This window comes from Theobroma cacao, chromosome 8 (assembly GCF_000208745.1).
Source record: "Theobroma cacao cultivar B97-61/B2 chromosome 8, Criollo_cocoa_genome_V2, whole genome shotgun sequence".
Classification (NCBI taxonomy): Eukaryota; Viridiplantae; Streptophyta; class Magnoliopsida; order Malvales; family Malvaceae; genus Theobroma; species Theobroma cacao.
Window position 1 is genome coordinate 4,877,159 of NC_030857.1, and position 17,414 is coordinate 4,894,572.

Below are 17,414 nucleotides of genomic sequence, written 5' to 3' on the forward strand. Positions count from 1 at the left end.
TAAGGTAAGGTAACTATGCTCTGTAACATTAAGGGCAAGTCGTTTAGGTAGTTTCCAAGTGCTTCCTGTCGGAGGTATTTGCGGTGGGCAGAATGGAGAGGTTCATATGTCCGGTCAAAAGCAGAACTGACGATTTGGTTATAATCTGAGGAATGGGTAAAAAGTACTTGAAATTTTTCGGACAAAGGGCATTAATATTGATAATTTTGATATCTGAAGACCCTTAATCTTATTCGGGGAGTATTATGAGTAAGTTGTCATGGTTTTTTAATTAAAAAAGTTGGCCATTGGTTTAAGGAAAAATTAGGGGAAAATGACCAAAGAAAAATTATATGCAAAAGGTGCGGGGTAATTATTAACTAAGTAAATTTGAGGAGGGAGGCTATACTAATATATAAAAAGGCTGAGGCTGGGTCCGTCACGGCTTCACCGTCCATCCCACCCTTCTCGGAAATAAAGGAAAACTGGACTTTGGACAGAGAAAAAGATAGGTTGGAAGGAAGGAAGCATGGCAGGAAGATCTCCGGTTAAAGAAGCAGACTCCTCTGACACCATCCCCACCCCCGCCCAATCGAAACCTCCCCAAATTTCCGCCAAATCCACCACCCCTGCGGTCAAGTCTGAAATTCCCTCCACTCCTACTCCCTGTAGCCGTCCACCGCCATCCTCCTCCGATGCCGACGTCATTCACGTCCCCAGCTACTCCCGTAAGTCCAGCGCATCTCGTGTGTTAACCTACTCTTCCCCCCACTCTCTAATTTACAGTCAGTGTTTGATAATTGCTGGTGTTTGTTTTTTCTTTTGGGGTAAATTATATAGGGTGGTTTTCACGGGAGAAGATAGACGCGTGCGAGGTCCGTTTCCTTCCAGAGTTCTTCGATGGTCGCTCGCCTTCCAAAAGCCCTAGTGTTTACATGTATTACAGGAACTCCATTATAAAGCAATTCAGGGAAAATCCTTCCCGGAAGATTAGCTACACTGACGCCAGGAGGGCTCTTGTGGGCGACGTTGGTTCCATTCGAAGGGTTTTCGATTTCCTTGAGCTGTGGGGTCTCGTCAATCACTCCGCCGCCTCCGCTCCCTCCAAGCCCGCTAAAGATACTGCTAATAATAATAAGTCCGCAGACGCCCCTTCTCTTGAAGCTCCTTCTTCTGCTGCCCCCACCTCCTCCTCCTCTAAACACTCCTCCGCTGCTTCTAGACGATTCTGTGGCGCTTGCAAGTCTCTTTGTACCATTGCTTGTTTCGTTTGCGACAAGGTCTCTCTTTTCCCTTCTTTATGCTACTATCATTAACATATTCTTCTTACCTTTTCTATTTCTTTTGATTCTTAAGTCTTTATGATAATTTTCTTACTTGCAATTAATAAAAGCCCACAAATTTACACCTATGCATCTGCCTTAACTATAGAGATGGTGTGATTTTCTGTTTGCATTTAGATTATATGTTTCGTGTTTGAGGCTTGGAAAAAAAAAGAAAGACCATTTTGACAATTTTGAGTCGGTGCCCTGACCTGCTGAGTTTTTGGAATTCCCTTTTGTTGTGCAGTATGACTCCACTCTTTGTGCAAGGTGCTATGTTCGAGGCAACTTTAGGGTTGGTCTCAGCAATGCTGATTTCAGGCGGGTAGAGATCACTGATGAACCTAAGGCAGATTGGTCGGAAAAAGATACCTTGCTGCTTCTGGAAGCCATTATGCATTATGGTGATGACTGGAAGAAGGTTGCACAACATGTTGGTGGTAGAACTGACAAGGATTGCGTTGCTCATTTCGTTAAACTTCCTTTTGGGGAGGAATTTCTTGGTCATCCATCCTCTGACGAGGCTGAATCTGGATTTGAAACCAATAAGAGGATGCGCCTCACACCTCTTGCTGATGCTAGCAACCCAATTATGGCTCAGGTACGTGTCTTTTGTTTTGTTTAACTTGAAGCACAAAGGAGGATGGGCTGGGAATTACTAAGCTAAGATTTGGACTCATGCACCCCATAATCTTAATTACAAGTTCTTACTGCCTGGCTGGCAGATGCTCATGCACCCCATAATCTTAATTACAAGTTCTTACTGCCTGGCTGGCAGATGCTTAACTTGTTTTACGCTAATGCTACAATGCAAGGAGTTTGTTGAGGTCTAGTGAATATCTCAAGTACCTGCATAAACTTATGGCAACATAAACTCAACCATAATTTTGACACCCTGATCTGTACTGCATGTCAGTGTGGCTATTTTTCTTATTTTTTGTATTGCTCCATTATGTGCTTTGAGAGTAATGGGGATTAGGATAATGCTGAGACAGATATTAAACAAGTTGTGGCTGTGGCCTGTAGATATACAACAAGTCATTGGAGAGGAAAGGGCTGCTTAATATCCGTAGCTGTAGCCTGTATGCAAAGATTTAACAGATTATAAGCATTGATTTTGATACACTAAAATTGATATTCCTTTTGTACCAACACACCAATTATCAGATGTTGTTGATGCAGTTTATTTTTAGTAATAAATGTTTGTCCCTTGCTACATTTTTCAGGCTGCGTTTCTGTCAGCTTTGGCTGGTGTGGAGAGTGCAGAAGCTGCTGCCCGAGCAGCTGTTACCACTCTATCTGAGGTGGATGACAACACAGCTAGCAAAGGGCGTCGTGGATCTTTTGCAAGAAACACAAGACGAGGTTGGTTTTACACATACTTCAAGCATTTGGGGATTTACTTGTTAAGTTGGATCCATCCCAAGATTGGATCTAATACTTGGGATTTATTGGAGGTGTCACCATATTTAATTTCATATTACGAGTGATTCATGCATTGCCTTTTATAACTTGAGAAAGATCATCTAGCATTATCTGCATATAGTCCTTTAAAAAGAGGTGCTGCTCTGACTGTTGCAATTTTCTTCTTGAGAGTTGAGACTGGCATTTGGCTGAGGCTTTATTTCTTTGTGGTGCAGAAGCAGACGTTTCATCTAATGGTGACACCAACCTAAATGCATTGGAAAGAGCATATGCAGATGTGTATGCACTGCTTGAGAAGGAAGAACGTGACATTGAAAGAGCTATAACTGGGATTACAGAAGTGCAGGTATGTAAGAGTTTTAAGATCATCCATGTCTAGGATGTTAAATTTGTAAATTATTTACTGAATGTCCTGAGTTTTTGCAGATGAAAGAGATCCAAGATAAGATTCTTCACTTTGAGGAGTTGGATTTGCAGATGGAGAAAGAGTTAGCACAATTGGAGGGGATGAAGAATCTACTTTTTGTTGACCAGCTAAATCTCTTATTTCGTAGAAGTTATGCACTGAAAACTGAAGAACGAGCGGTGGAGAATGTAAAACCAAATGTTTCATAATCAGTGTATCTCCAAAATTTAGCCAATAGAGAAATTGTTTTGAATTTCAATGAAATTACTTGCCAATGTTTCTGAAATACGTAGGCCAATGTCAGTACGTACCCACCCTGGTTAACCCAGTTCAACGTTAAACGAAATGTGCATCAAAACATAATAGCAGGACCGTACAGAAAGAAGTGCTGGTCTTCTAATTTTCTTAGCTTTGGGTAGAATGGTTTGTTAAGTGTGCTGCCACAGAAAAAATTCAGAAGTGAATTCCAAAGTTGATTGCTTAGGGAAACAGATTCATCAGTCGCCACTCGTAAAGGATACAGAAAGCCTTTAAATACTATTGATCAAATTCGTACGTGAGACAAGGCCTCACGGAAAGTGTCTCAATCAGTAGCTGCTTAACAAATGACATGCATTACAACTTAAAGAGGATCTGCAGCACTCCTGTGTAAAAGCATGACTGCCATCTCAATCAGCAACTGTTGTGTCAAATGAATCTGAAGGATGATACAGCCTGCAAGACCAGATAACTCGAAATTCAGCGAGGAGATGTGAAAGGCAACCATGAGATTCATCAATTCTCTACTGTAGAAATATAGCAAACAATCATGCCACAATAAGGTTAGTAATTGGTTCATGCAATCAATGCCTAAGCAAGGCCTTCTCTGTCCGGTAGCATTTTCATAAAGAAATAACGAGATACAGAGCTGTAGCCTGGAGGGGCTTTCTTTCTCTTATTCTAGAATTGGAATTACCATCCTCTCAACTGGAAGATGCAAAAAACTTCTAGCTTTCTATCTTATGTTGACTAAAGCTACCTTCTCAATTCTGGAACCATATTTCTCTGCCTCGTCATCCACAAACTGCGGCAAATGACATAGATAGAGGAATCAAAGAATCAGAGTAGGTACACACAAAGAAAAATGACATTGCATATTTGGTAGTAAAAGAATCTTGTGTAACTGAATTGTATATATTTCATGTAAGATCACCTGTCCTGTCACAGTGTACAGTCTGTTGTACCAACCATTTGATGCCATTCCAATAGCTGAAAACAAATGCTTTCGACTTTCGCCTGGATTTTGCAATGTGTACTCAATATAGTAGAAGCCTGATCAATGGTTAAAGGAAAAGCGATTAGTCAAGTAGAGAAAGGACCTCCATTGGGAACGGGATCTATCGTAAGTACTGTCGACAATTTATTCTATGTACATGAAACCAAGTCCTGGCGATTTCAATCATGAAAACATGGATTCTAGGTGAATTGATCTTCCGCTAAAGCTCACGTGTCTTGACTCTCGAGCATGTTTAATGTTATCTACTCCATATAATATTACTACGTATTGGTTCATGGTAAAGGATGGTCTTGAATAATACAATTACCATTAGCAGCTTTGCAATCTATGAGTTTTGCTGCCACACCTGGGGGCCTTTGCCAGCTCCTGTCCAATCCACTAACCTGTAGGAGATGCAGTTAACAATGTATGCTTAAGCATAATAAGCTGAAAAGCCTTAACGTCGAAATCATGAAAATTTCGGTGATGGATTGGAAGCTGAGAAGCCTACCAGAGTGTCTGCAAAGGCTTCAACTTTGCCAAAAGATTCCATTCTAGTAAAATCCGGACCAAGCCCCGTGATCACTACGCTGACTGAAGCAACCAATCTAGAAACTAAAATTCTTGAATACCTAAACAATCAAAAAAAAAAAAAAAAGGATGGAACTACCAGGAAACTCCGAGAGTACCATTTGAGTTTGCAGCTTCTTCCTCTGGGAAGAAAGCTGTAATGGACTTGAATCCATTTGGTTCACCTGCTCCTACTTGCCAATCTGCATGAACAACCACATGTTGAGCTACGTATACGTTGCAACATTAGCACCAGAAAGATTTTAAATTAATAGGGACACAGTCTCTGAAATATATGAATTTGAATCTGTACTGTAAAGATTACTTTTCTTATTTAAGTTGAACAGCATTTCACAGAAACTTGAATATTCCAATTGGGTTTCCATGCCAATAGATGCAAACATGTAAATTGGGCAGAAAAAGAAAAAGACCGACTCACCTTGGGGAATAAAAATCTTGAACTTATTCACGTCATCAGTATAAGCTCGGAAATCTTGTGGCACATCTGGTTCTGAAAATAGAGAGAAACAACCAATGTAATCAGAATTCAGAACAAACACTAAGGCTCTCAGGAAATATTAATTAAAAATTAAAAGGGGATAAAAGAAAGGAAGAATATGTGTATATATATAGTACTAGCTACCTTTCCCCGCGAGTGCAGCAGACACAAATTGCGGAAAAGAAAAGGCAATAAGAGGCCCCTGAAGCATAATTTGTCTTCTTCTGGTTGCGTGTTCATGTCCATGCCCATCTTCTTTTACTTCCTGAACGCGGATACTGTGACACATGGAGGCAATAGATGTAAGATATTTACAGATAAACAAGAATTAATGGGAAAATCAGGAAGTGAAAGGAGCAAACTATGGCTAATTAGAAGCTGAGTAGTACAATGGTTTCTTCTTCTCTTCATGCTGCGGGCGGTAGCTGTTGCAGCAGCAGAACGGGGGTTGCTTTCTACTGTTGCTATTACTTCTAGTAGTAATAGAACTGGCACTTACAATAACGCCTGAACAAAATCGAATCAAAGCAGCATGTCAGCCATTTAAAAAGAAGACCAGACAACAGATCAGATTGTCTGTCGAAGTACAAGTAGAAGGCAATAGTATATCAGATAAAAAAGAATTTTGGAGTTGGGAGGGAGTCAGGTCTGGTAGTAGCAGACCTTTCTGGTTCAAACAAGATGAGATGTTGCAGCAATGCAGCGAAGAAACAGTCGCCATTCCTTTTAGCTTTCCAGGATTTTATTTTATCTGCTTCATCCATTTTGTTGGGTTGAGTTGGATTGGGTCTTATTCCAGGCTTTCAAACCCCATGGAGTATCTTTTTCTGTGGCTCAAAAAATAAAACAAAAATGGTCATCAAAATTGATTGTCATCAGTGCCTCATAGCAAAAACACGACTAGTTAGTAGTTACCAATCTCCCGATGAGAATTAGGTAAATCAGAAAATCAGAAGACTTTGGTCGTTTACTTTTGTCATTTTCTTCAATCTACAATGATTCTGTTCTAATAATGGTTGTGCAGTAGATGTGGCCGACCAAAAATTGTGGCCCATATTTGCATTTTAACCTGCTGTGACCACGTCTGTGTCAATTTCTAATCCTTCTTTTTTCATTGCAGAGAGATGGGTGAAATCAATTCTCCTTGGGACTGAAGCAGATGCTGTCTCTGACACAAATTTCATCCAAATCTTGCAAGTACAACTGGTTCGAGCTTCTCCACATCTTGCCACCAGTCTCAATCCTCCAACATGTTTTTCAGTCCAAATACAAAAAACCCAGTAAGGTAAAAAGGAAAAGAAAAAACCCTGTAAGGTAAAGCTAGGGACCGGGGATAATTAACTTTGATTTCATTTTTCACCAAATACAAAAATCATGTCTTTTGATTAACTTTTTATTTACAGTAGAAAACAGAAAACTAAAGCTTTCCATTCCAAATTCACTTTACCATTTCCAACTACCTTTTCGGGACACCAAAAGACAAAAACTGATTAACTAAATTAATAAACGTAATTTATTCTTTTTTTCTTAATAAACCCAATTTCTGCAAGTGTACAAGAAAAGAGATTGATAAGAATGGGGTGGAAAGTGTGATGAAACGCTGCCCATGGTTAATTAATTAGCCAGAGTTTTGAATATGAAGTCTTGGGTTTTCATATTCAATTATGGTATAATTGTGTTCAAGGACCAACTACTCTTACCAACCCTCGATCCAAAATTTTGATTGAGCAAAACTATAAAATATTTAAAATTAGAATTCAAATATAATATTTATATACTATCACTTACTTACAAGATATAAATTTATAAATATATAAAAGTAAAAATTTTAATATAAATATTTTAAAAACTTAAAAATATTTTAATTTTTAAATTTATTTATAAATAAAATGATAAAATACATAAAATATAAATTCAATTTAAAAACAAGTAAGATCCTTTTTTAATTGAGATTTAGAGACAAAAAAGATCACATAAAGAATGGACTGATCACCCATCCAACCGTACAAATAGCCAAAGTAATTTATTATTATTAAAAATTAGAGTTGTGATGAAGATAACTTGAAAAGGGGAAAAAGAAAAAAATAAAACGGAAATTACAAAACTGACATAAATTTTTCCCCTACCCAAAAGGGCTCCAAGGACACCGTACTCGCTCTCTTCGATTTACAACTGGAATTCTGGGGGGAAATTTTAAAGAGGTAAATTGCGTGGTATTTAAAAGAAGCGAGTACGGAGAGTGTAAACGAGTGGAGTCGTTGAAGATTGGCTCGGGAAAAAAAGGGAGCGAGCGGGTAATGAAGGCGTTGGGGTAAATGCAAATAAATAAATTAATATATTAATTATCTTTTTGGTACGAAGGGCAAAGCAAATTAGACCTGCTTTAACCTGCTTTTGTTTAAACAGTAAAGGACGCATGGATTAAAAAGGGAAAACCCAAAAAATTATAAATAAATATCTGAAATAAAATATACTAAAACTAAATATTCAGATTTCTCAACATTTTCTTTAGAAAAAGTCATTTGCTGCGCCTCTGCTTTTTCCGTTCGCAAGCCCTAAATTTTCCTTCTCTTTCGTCTCCTTTGTCTCTGATTTTTTGGCTATTTATTGGTAAGTTTATTGCCATTTTTCGGGTTTTTTTCCCCGCGTTTTCCTATTTTTCTGTGTTTTTATGGGATATATTTTTATATATATATTACGTATTTATTTTTCTAAACTGTAAATTTTTGAAAAATTGAAAATTGTCTGTAAAATTGTTCCTCTCTGTACAATACAGAAATTTTGTTTGGTTTTTAGCCATAATTAAAAAAGTTGCAGATTGATCTTGTCAGAAACATGAAATTGAGAGTAGGCTTTAGGGATTTAAAACTGAAAGGATTGCTTGCAGCTATTAGGGTTTTAATTTGGCGTCGAGTAGATTCTATGTAGATTTCACCCTGGGATTTAAGAGTAAGCTTAGCTTGTTAGACTCATGTTTGAGTGAATTTCGAAAGCTAGCTCAGCTCAGCTGCTCCAGCATCAAGTTGAAAATTGGAAGTCCTTTTTTTATGCAATCATTTCCAAAAATCTCTCTTGAAGTTCCAGTTCCAGTTCCAGTTCAAGTTCAAGCTAAAGTAGTGAGAGTGCAGTGCAGTAAACAGTGAGTGAGTTCTGTTTTCAACAATCATTGTTATGAGTCAGCATCAGTGTAACATTTCATATTTTCAGATTAGGATTTTTATTTTTTGCTGTTTAAGAAATTAGATTTTCATCATCTTCTTCTTCTTCTTCTTCCTCTGCTTCATGATCTAAAATAGACAAGACGGAAGGAAAGATTTGAAAAAGTCGTAATTTAATTTTTGTTGGTGGGCAGAGTTGGGGGGGCGTATGGAATTTTAGTACACCAACCAGATAAAGAGAAAAAATGTCGGGATCTGAGACGGGAGTGATGACGAGTAGAGAGCCCTACAGCGTGGGCATGCAACAGAAGAGTCCGGTTGCGTCACAGCCGGTGATACAGAACATGCGTTTAGCCTTTAGTGCTGACGGAACAGCTGTGTACAAGCCCATCACTGCCTCGTCACCCACATACCAGCCGGCCTCCAGCGCTGGTGCTGGGGCCGAGGGGTCCACAGCTGGGCCCCAGGTGACTCAAGGGCAAGCTCTGAACATGAACATGGGGAGCGAGCCTTTGAAGAGGAAGAGAGGGAGGCCCAGGAAGTATGGGCCCGATGGGACCATACCGCTGGCTCTTATATCAGCTTCTTCCTCTGTCAGCGTAACCCAATCTAATAGTGGAGGATTCTCTTCGCCTTCTGCTGCTGGTGGTGGTGGTGCTCCTCCGCCATCAGGAGGATCAGCCTCTTCACCAACTTCAACGAAGAAAGCTAGGGGAAGACCTCCAGGTTCTGGCAAGAAGCATCAACTTGAAGCCCTCGGTACTCTTTCTCTTGATACAGAAATCTTTATAATCTTTAATGAATGTTTTTGCCTTGAAATTTGAATTCACGACTACGTGGGCTTGTTTCCTTCGTCTTGAAATGCCACTGCCCACTAGGCATTAGGATTTCATTTTCCTGCTTTTTCTTCTTGTTATTTTTTTCCCTCTCTTTATTTGTGGATACCACGTGACGGAACTGGGAATGTTTGAAATGTTTGCTTTGACACTTCGACACTGATGATGCAAGTCCAGTTTTTAAGTATTTTCTTTGAAGTACAACTCATGATTTTTTTTTTTTTGTTTTGTGTTGGTTTTAGGAAGTATTAGTTTTGGGTTCTGACTTCTGACAGAGGATGGAATAGTCGCTGCTGAGTATTATATAAAAAAGGGGAATATAAATATGTGTGTGTGTGTGTGTGTTTGTGTGGACTGTGGGATCACTCTGTGTCTGTAACATAGAAACGAAATATGGTTTTCCTGGAACTTGGTTGGGATCTGTTCGATCTGACTTCAGATTCTTATCTTGCAAATTTACTTACATGCCCTTGCTCCTTTTCTCTGTTTCTTCTTCCCACTCTTGCCCCTTTCCAGTTTTTTTCTCTATCTTCATATTCTCTTATTTTAAAGCATGGTTTAACGCTGATAGCACCTAGCGACTAATGTTTGCCACAATGTACACTTATAAGATATATTATATATTTTTTAATTCTCAAATATGTTTTTCTTACCTGATTAATACTGAAATAATTCTAGTTTGTCAGCTATGATTGCAGCTTTCTTGTTAATAAGATTTTGTTCCTTTCTTTTCCAAAATAAAGCATAAATTTTAGTTTGTCATCCGCCTAAAAGAAAATTATAAACAAAAAGTTTTGAAGCCAGTGCTATCTTTGTATTTGTGTTTATAAGGCGACATATTTTACTCAGAGTTTTCTTTTTGCAGGATCAGCAGGAGTTGGGTTTACGCCCCATGTTATCACTGTTAAAGCTGGAGAGGTTTCTCTTGCTCCGTTTTATTTTTATTTTCCACTTTTCCTGATTTATGTAGAAAAGTTCTTCTTGTTGCTTTCAAACATCACAATAAGTTTTTGTTTTGGACAGGATTTTATTCTTTATTTGCAAGTGTTAATTACTTTAGCAAGTTACTTTTAATGCCATTTATTAATAAAGACATGTTCACCTTGATGCTTAATTCAAATATTTGTGTCATGAATTGCCAAAATATTTTCTCTACTTTGTTTTTGTGTAGGTTTTTACTTGCAGTTATTTCTTTGATCAGAACCATACTGATTCAGGAGAAAACGGTTATGTCATTAATTCATTGCATTTTGGATGTGATTAAAAGAATATGCCAAAATTGGGGGAAATGATCATTTCGACAACAGGAATTGATGACAACAACAAAGAAATAATTGGATAAATTTTAAAATTCGACAATGCTTGTGATTTTGCAATTTCAGAATATATACACAAGTGAAAATGTACTAGTGCAAAATAGGAATGAACCACATTTTCTTGATGATGCTTTTTTGATCTGTTGATGTTCCTTAATGTGGTTGAAGATAAATCAGATTCCTGTTAATTCGATAACTACAGTAGAGGGGAGATACCTTTTCTTTTGTTCAACTTTTTCATTTTCGATGTGAAGAATTATAATCCTTTGCTTCACTGCAGCCTGGCACTCTGCATCATTCTAAACTTTACTGTGCTTTTCATTATGCGAACATACATATGCAATATATTTGCTGTTTCCTTAATATAACACTTGTAGTTAATTGAGAGATCTGAAGCTAACTTTTTATGTCTCTGCCTCGTTCCAGGATGTATCGTCAAAAATAATGTCATTTTCTCAGCACGGTCCAAGGGCTGTTTGTATCCTATCAGCAAATGGAGCCATATCAAACGTTACTCTTCGCCAACCAGCAACATCTGGTGGGACTGTAACTTATGAGGTTTGTGATAAGTAATAATGTCTTTTATTGCTGTTGCCTTTTGTTTTAGGATTTATGTTTACACATCTAAACCGGTTTAGAAATTGAGAGCTTTACAGCTTACCTCTGGAAGTTTCATAAGGGCAAAACTGTGTTTTTTTTTGTTTGGGTAAGTTAAAACTTTATTTATCCAAAGAAAGCATTGAACCCTGCTACAAGGGGGAACTTACTGCTAGAAGCGGGAACAAGAAGTTCCACTAAGTACAAAAATCAATTATCAAAGGTCTCCATCTGTGGCAAGGATTATTGTTGACTTGATCCCTGGCAATATTACTCTCAAGACCAAGTTTCCATCGAATCAGCATATTTATCTTCATTAGTAATTTTTTGGTTGTGTGAGAAGGAGGTATATATTGGCATCAAGAGTATCAACCCAATAGGTCCATGGGAAGTAATATGCAGAAGTGGATTTAGTGTCAGCATAGAGAAGAACTTGGTATAGCTTAGTGCAATTGTTGTTGTGCTTCTGGAAGCATTGTTATACTACCAAAGATGAAAGATGTGCCTGAAATGAACTTTATTATGAAAATCAATTATTTCAAATATATTAGTATTGTATTAATGTATTTGGGTCAACAATAGAATATAATATTACATATATTCAACAGTCTAATAAAGAGAAACCACAGCTTTACTATAAATATCTCATATTAATGACATTGTGTTTCTTTCCCATTAATGGTGCAGGGGCGATTTGAAATTCTGTCACTTTCTGGTTCATTTCTTCTGTCAGAAAATGGTGGTCAGCGGAGCAGAACTGGAGGGTTAAGCGTGTCTTTGTCTGGCCCAGATGGTCGTGTTTTAGGTGGTGGTGTAGCGGGCCTTCTAACGGCTGCATCCTCTGTTCAGGTTTATTTTCTTTTACCATTTTTCAATTTTAATTGCTGCATTATTCTTTTGTAAAAATATATTTCATATTGCCTATATTTTCAGTCTTTTCAGAATGCTGCTGTATAGTATTATTCTCTGAATTGAACAATAGTGAATAATGATGTTAGCATTTCTACCACCTCAAGAAAATGATACATATTTTGTGATTGATGTTATCATTAATACTCCATTAAACATTAGTCTTATTAAAAAAAAAAACCATAAAATTTAAATATAAAAAGATTAAAGTTAAAAGCCTTTTTCTTTAATATGCATACCTGGTCAAATATGAACATTTATTTGAGATGGATGGATATGCACATATGTATCGGGTAAAGCTCATACACGTCACTCAATCCATGGAAGAAGACAAGTGAGGAAAAAGAGTTAGGGGTGTTGTTGGTGGTTTGAAGCCATTAAAATTTGACGCTGTTTACCACCATGTCAACTGTCAAGTGGGCATTTTGGTGGGTGGAGTAATGCCCACTGCCTCCCGTAGTCTTTTATCTGCGAGCTCTCTGTCTCTGTCTCTCTCACCACTCTGAAATCAAAGATGTGAATGTATTAGAAGTGTTATGTAAAACGTAAGTCCTAGTGCTGCTATTGGCTTCTGCTTCCCTACGTTACCGACCATCTCATTTCGGTTACTAAATTTCACATGACTATGCTGACAATATTGAGCTTCCCGTTCCTTGCAGGTGGTTGTGGGTAGTTTTATTGCAGAAGGTCGGAAGGAACCAAAGTCAGCGTGCCAGATGGAACCCCAACCTGCCCCAGCGAAGCTTGCTCCAGGCGGTTTGCCGACGGGGGCTACGAGCCCACCATCACGGGGTACTCTGAGTGAATCCTCAGGTGGGCCCGGTAGCCCACTTAATCAGAGCACAGGAGCCTGCAATAACAATAACCCACAAGGCATGTCAAACTTGCCATGGAAGTAAAACCTGCCTACATTTTGTAGTCTTCAGCTAATTGCGTAGTAGGCACGGGCTCGTGTTGTGTTAGTATTCACCATAGGCAGGCAGGCTTCAGTTTGTAATTTAAGCATTGTGTAAGTGAAGTAGAATAATGCGTTATCTTGTACTTTGTGACCCCGTTGCTAGATAGCTAGAAAGGGCTGTTTGGGCAGACGGCTGAGGGGATGCTCTTTGCACTTGTAAGGTGATGTTAGGAGTTTGAGAAAAAGGCCATGCTCTTTGGCGTTTTAGACTGAGATGGTGAGTTAGTTTGACTTCCTTTGTCTTTGTTGTAGTTTGCTTCTTTTGTTGCCCATCACAGTTAACTAATGTAATTTATCTGTTTCTCCATTCATCATTATCAAGTTGATACTGATGCTAGTTGAGCTCAGCTGGGGGTTTACTTATATGCGGGAGTTGGGTGACGATGCTTTCAATGTTGAATGCTAATTTGTCACTATTGTCCTGTCCACTCAGCTTTCATATGCATTTCTGTAAGAGACATCATTGTTCCTATATCTGATTGCCATCCAAAATAATTAACCATGTTGCAGATGCAATCGAACAGCAATACAACACTTCCCCATCTCTCCCTCTATCTTGGAGAATTATAAAAAAATTTATTATTGCCCCACATTTCTGTACCATTACATGAAAAACTCCATTTTTAAGAAAATTTTTTACCCCAACTTGTTTAATTTTTCCCTTTCGTAACCACTTTCTCTACCAAGAATGAAGTATTTTACACCACTACTACACTAGAATAACACACAAAAGCAATGCTTACACTATTTTTTGGCTCTCTTCAGCAACAATCGTAATGAGGGAAACCCAAGAGCAAACGTCTGCCAGAACCATCCTCTCGCATTAACAGGATCCACTCTTTTTGCCAGGTACCATGCGTATAAGGCTTCTCCAACATGTGCTGCAGTAGCTAAGCAAAATGCGAGCCTTATTCCATACATTGACCGGAAGAGGAAAAGACCAATAGATCGAAGGAGTGGCACAGGTCCTATGGCCGGGAACCAACCACTAGCAAAAAGTAAAATCATTCCGATCACAACAAATCCCCATGCATATATTGTAGGTCCATCCAAACTTTTCTTTTTCCTATTCTGCCAGTATGCGATAGTTGCAGCCATGCCTTCACGAGCACTCACCATTGGAACATACCCAAGCTCACGCTGCGCTTTAAGGAATGAGAAGTAATGGGTAACACCAACCTGTCAACATGCATCAGGTTCATCAAACATGATGCTGTACTGGGAAATTGTGATACCAACTAAACTTCTTATTTATCATATTTCATAGAAAAAAAAAGAATTTATTTTACACCATTTGATGAAAGAAAAAATATAAGAAAACACCAACGTTTTTACTAAGCAAAATCAGAATATATCATTAAGTGTTTAGCCATGGTGCTTTCCTCCAGGTCCAACCAGGGAAAGGACTGCCAAGGGAAGGGTGGAACCAAATATTAAACAAACCTTATGTACTTCAGCAGGAAGAATGAAGGGCTCAGGAAGCCACCACCGATTCAAAAATGGATATAACATCGTGTATACAGCCCAGAAAATCTTTGCCAGAATAAGAGCATGGGAAACAGCAATCCAGGACTTTGGTAAGTCATAATCCAAACTTCTTAACAAGGGTTGGATGAATTCGAAGGTGTTGATTGGAGACCCTGCGAAAGCAGATACAATTATCTAAGAAAAGACCTTAGCATTGCACCTCGTGTCTTAAATCTTCAACTTCACCCCATAAATAGTCAAAATGGTTAAAATCGTTACAACATATAGTTCTGCATAATTTATGGGGGGAAAAAAGGAAAAGAAAACAATGAATTGATCACTATTGATTACCATCAGATATGAAGTATGGCTGCCCAGCTGCAACTGGCCCTTCTTGTCCAGGAATGTCATCTAAAAGTCCCATGCTTGCCAATAGTAGCGCAAGTACCAGGTTATCCACATAAACCCAGTCTGATTTCACATTAGCATCACCTATTTTGAATGGCACCAAACCCAACTTTGCCAGAGATACTATTCTTGGAAGGTGTCGCTCTTCACCTGGTCCATATATAGCAGCTGGACGAATCACACAGGTATAAAGACATTTTCCAATATTCTTCCTGTGCAGCAAAGAATTGTCCATGTAATTCATTCGTTGTTGTAAGCAGAAAATGGTGCAGAAAGCCACAGTCAGCAGCCAACTTCAGTATTCAAACTAGTTGGAACCAATGATCAATCTTAGATTATCCCCTTTACTAGAGTAGCTCTTGTCATTTAAGTATATTCCACATTCATATCAACTGATAACATCATATAAGTGTAAATTGTAAACTCAAAAAGATTTCTTGTACTATTTTATTCATGCCTAAATACAAGTTAGCTGAAAAGATTATGAGACTTGAGAATTCTTGATGTTTAATTTACTTACTTAAAAGGGCGACCATTGTACTTAAGAACCAGCTGTTCAGCAATTGATTTACTTCGCCCATAGGGATCAACGTGATCATCAATAGGGAAATAGGGCAAGGCTTCATTGCCATTCACAATCTCCTTTCCCCCAAACACAACATTATATGTGCTGACATAAACAAGCCTTCTGATCCCAAATTCCAGGCAAGCCTCCAAGACATGGCAAGTTCCATTAATATTGACCTCATCAACACGAGCAAACTGAAGCATTTCTTTCCCTGACATGCCATATGAAGCCAGGTGGAAAACGCAATCGGCACCACGGAGAGCATTATGAACATCTTTTTTCAGGACAAGATCGCCTGTTGTAACACAATTTGAGGCAGGTAAGGACCTAAAACAAGAAATCTATTTAAAATGGATTGAAGGCACACTTGACATAGGTAACTCCTGGTATCCCAAAACTGGAAATTTAAGGTCTACCCCAAAGATATACGGCATCCAGCATCGTATAAACTTTACGCCTAGAATGTTTCAATCTAAGCTAGTTTGAAAACCTTATAGCATATTTATAATTACAGGAAAGCGAGCAACTCAGTAATTAAAAAAAAATTAGAGCAAATTCCAGTAGGAGTAGTGAAGTTTTCAAACTGAATGAAGCCTCATCGACTATGGAACAAAAAAGTCCAAGCTTTACTAAACGAACAATCAAGGAGTGGCAACCCTGAGTTGAGGTTAAGTTTCTCTTCAGTGTCAAAAAGCTAATGGTTACAGAACTAGGAAATTTCGAGCTAAAATCATCCATTTCACGGATCTATGATAGAAAATTTATCCCCTTTTCTTCTTTTCTTTCTTTCTTTTTTTTTTTTTTTTGTTCAAGAGGGTTGTAGAAGCGGATGCAAAATTAGAAGGCAATTAGAGGAAAAGGCGAACCTTGGATGCAGCGGACGCCATGGTTGGTGAGGTTGCCGGACCAAGGAGAACGAGGTTGTAGGTCAAAGGAGCGAACCTGGCGAGCACCTCGCCGCAGCAGCTCCAAGCACAGAGCTGAGCCCACGAACCCCAGCCCACCCGTCACCACGAACGTGTTTCCTTCGATGCCTTCATTTTCGCTCAGGTGCATTTTCTTTCCTTCTATCAATTTTTAGTTTCTACGTTTTTCTTCCCGGATGCCGGGGGCGGGCACGCAGGCTCAGGAGTCAGGATGCGGGATGGGGATGGTTTCTTAGTGGTCCTTGACTAATACCTATAGCATCGAGCGGACCGATCGAGGGGTTCAGCTCTGCGTAAATTACATAATTTGACATCAAAGTTCCAATTTTTCCAAACCAAATGCTCCAAGACCTTTATTTTTTTTTTCTATCAATTTTTCTCGTCAAAGGCACTCATTTCTTCTTTTTATTCTTATACTTATTATTAACCCTTTGACATTAAAGTTCAATTAAAATATAATATTTAAAAAAATTTTAAGCTATTTAATTTTTTAAAAAAATAATTAAAAAATTTAAATAAATTTTTATTCTTTGAATACGTTTAATTAAATTTTTATATTTTTATTTGAATTAAGTGAATTTTTATAAGTAAAAGTTAACTAATAAATGTCTTTTGTTATTTAATATCAAGTTGATGTAACATACTAATATATTATAATCAATAATAACATGTTATATTGACATAATCATAAAATAATTTTTATTTTTCATATCAAATGTCATATCAAGATTGCATAAACATAAAATAATAAAATAATATTTTTTATTTTTAATAATTAATTAACTGTTAATTATAATAATTTATTTATTTTAAAA

General features: G+C 38.0%; 4 protein-coding genes across 7 annotated transcripts; 2 read left to right on the forward strand and 2 right to left on the reverse strand.

Annotated features, from left to right (window-relative positions):
- Nucleotides 63-3,418, forward strand: LOC18592085 (SWI/SNF complex subunit SWI3B). The gene is made up of 6 exons (XM_007018603.2): nucleotides 63-707; nucleotides 820-1,259; nucleotides 1,549-1,902; nucleotides 2,528-2,666; nucleotides 2,942-3,072; nucleotides 3,153-3,418. Exons 1-6 carry the CDS (start codon nucleotides 509-511, stop codon nucleotides 3,339-3,341), a joined length of 1,452 nt encoding a protein of 483 aa, XP_007018665.2. The 5' UTR covers nucleotides 63-508; the 3' UTR covers nucleotides 3,342-3,418.
- LOC18592086 (psbP domain-containing protein 3, chloroplastic) lies at nucleotides 3,651-6,304 on the reverse strand. 2 transcript variants are annotated; one of them, XM_018125839.1, is made up of 10 exons: nucleotides 6,120-6,304; nucleotides 5,846-5,963; nucleotides 5,601-5,734; nucleotides 5,397-5,468; nucleotides 5,077-5,160; nucleotides 4,899-4,981; nucleotides 4,716-4,791; nucleotides 4,325-4,443; nucleotides 4,088-4,195; nucleotides 3,651-3,846 (listed from the first exon to the last, which is right to left on the reverse strand). In XM_018125839.1, the coding sequence occupies exons 1-9, from the start codon at nucleotides 6,175-6,177 to the stop codon at nucleotides 4,127-4,129; spliced, it is 813 nt and encodes a 270-aa protein (XP_017981328.1). In that variant the 5' UTR covers nucleotides 6,178-6,304; the 3' UTR covers nucleotides 3,651-3,846; nucleotides 4,088-4,126. The 2 variants fall into 2 exon arrangements, with proteins under 2 accessions (XP_017981328.1, XP_017981327.1); XM_018125838.1 differs by having other exon boundaries at nucleotides 4,151-4,195; nucleotides 6,120-6,302.
- Nucleotides 7,931-13,593, forward strand: LOC18592087 (AT-hook motif nuclear-localized protein 10). 3 transcript variants are annotated; one of them, XM_018125970.1, is made up of 6 exons: nucleotides 7,931-8,066; nucleotides 8,809-9,373; nucleotides 10,316-10,368; nucleotides 11,193-11,324; nucleotides 12,051-12,212; nucleotides 12,932-13,593. In XM_018125970.1, exons 2-6 carry the CDS (start codon nucleotides 8,860-8,862, stop codon nucleotides 13,169-13,171), a joined length of 1,101 nt encoding a protein of 366 aa, XP_017981459.1. In that variant the 5' UTR covers nucleotides 7,931-8,066; nucleotides 8,809-8,859; the 3' UTR covers nucleotides 13,172-13,593. The 3 variants fall into 3 exon arrangements, with proteins under 3 accessions (XP_017981459.1, XP_007018674.1, XP_007018673.1); XM_007018612.2 differs by lacking the exon at nucleotides 7,931-8,066 and adding an exon at nucleotides 8,182-8,599; XM_007018611.2 differs by lacking the exon at nucleotides 7,931-8,066 and adding an exon at nucleotides 8,182-8,595.
- On the reverse strand, nucleotides 13,707-16,948 carry LOC18592088 (short-chain dehydrogenase/reductase family 42E member 1). Its single transcript, XM_007018616.2, has 5 exons — nucleotides 16,540-16,948; nucleotides 15,626-15,968; nucleotides 15,049-15,317; nucleotides 14,674-14,870; nucleotides 13,707-14,409 (listed from the first exon to the last, which is right to left on the reverse strand). The coding sequence occupies exons 1-5, from the start codon at nucleotides 16,727-16,729 to the stop codon at nucleotides 13,975-13,977; spliced, it is 1,434 nt and encodes a 477-aa protein (XP_007018678.2). The 5' UTR covers nucleotides 16,730-16,948; the 3' UTR covers nucleotides 13,707-13,974.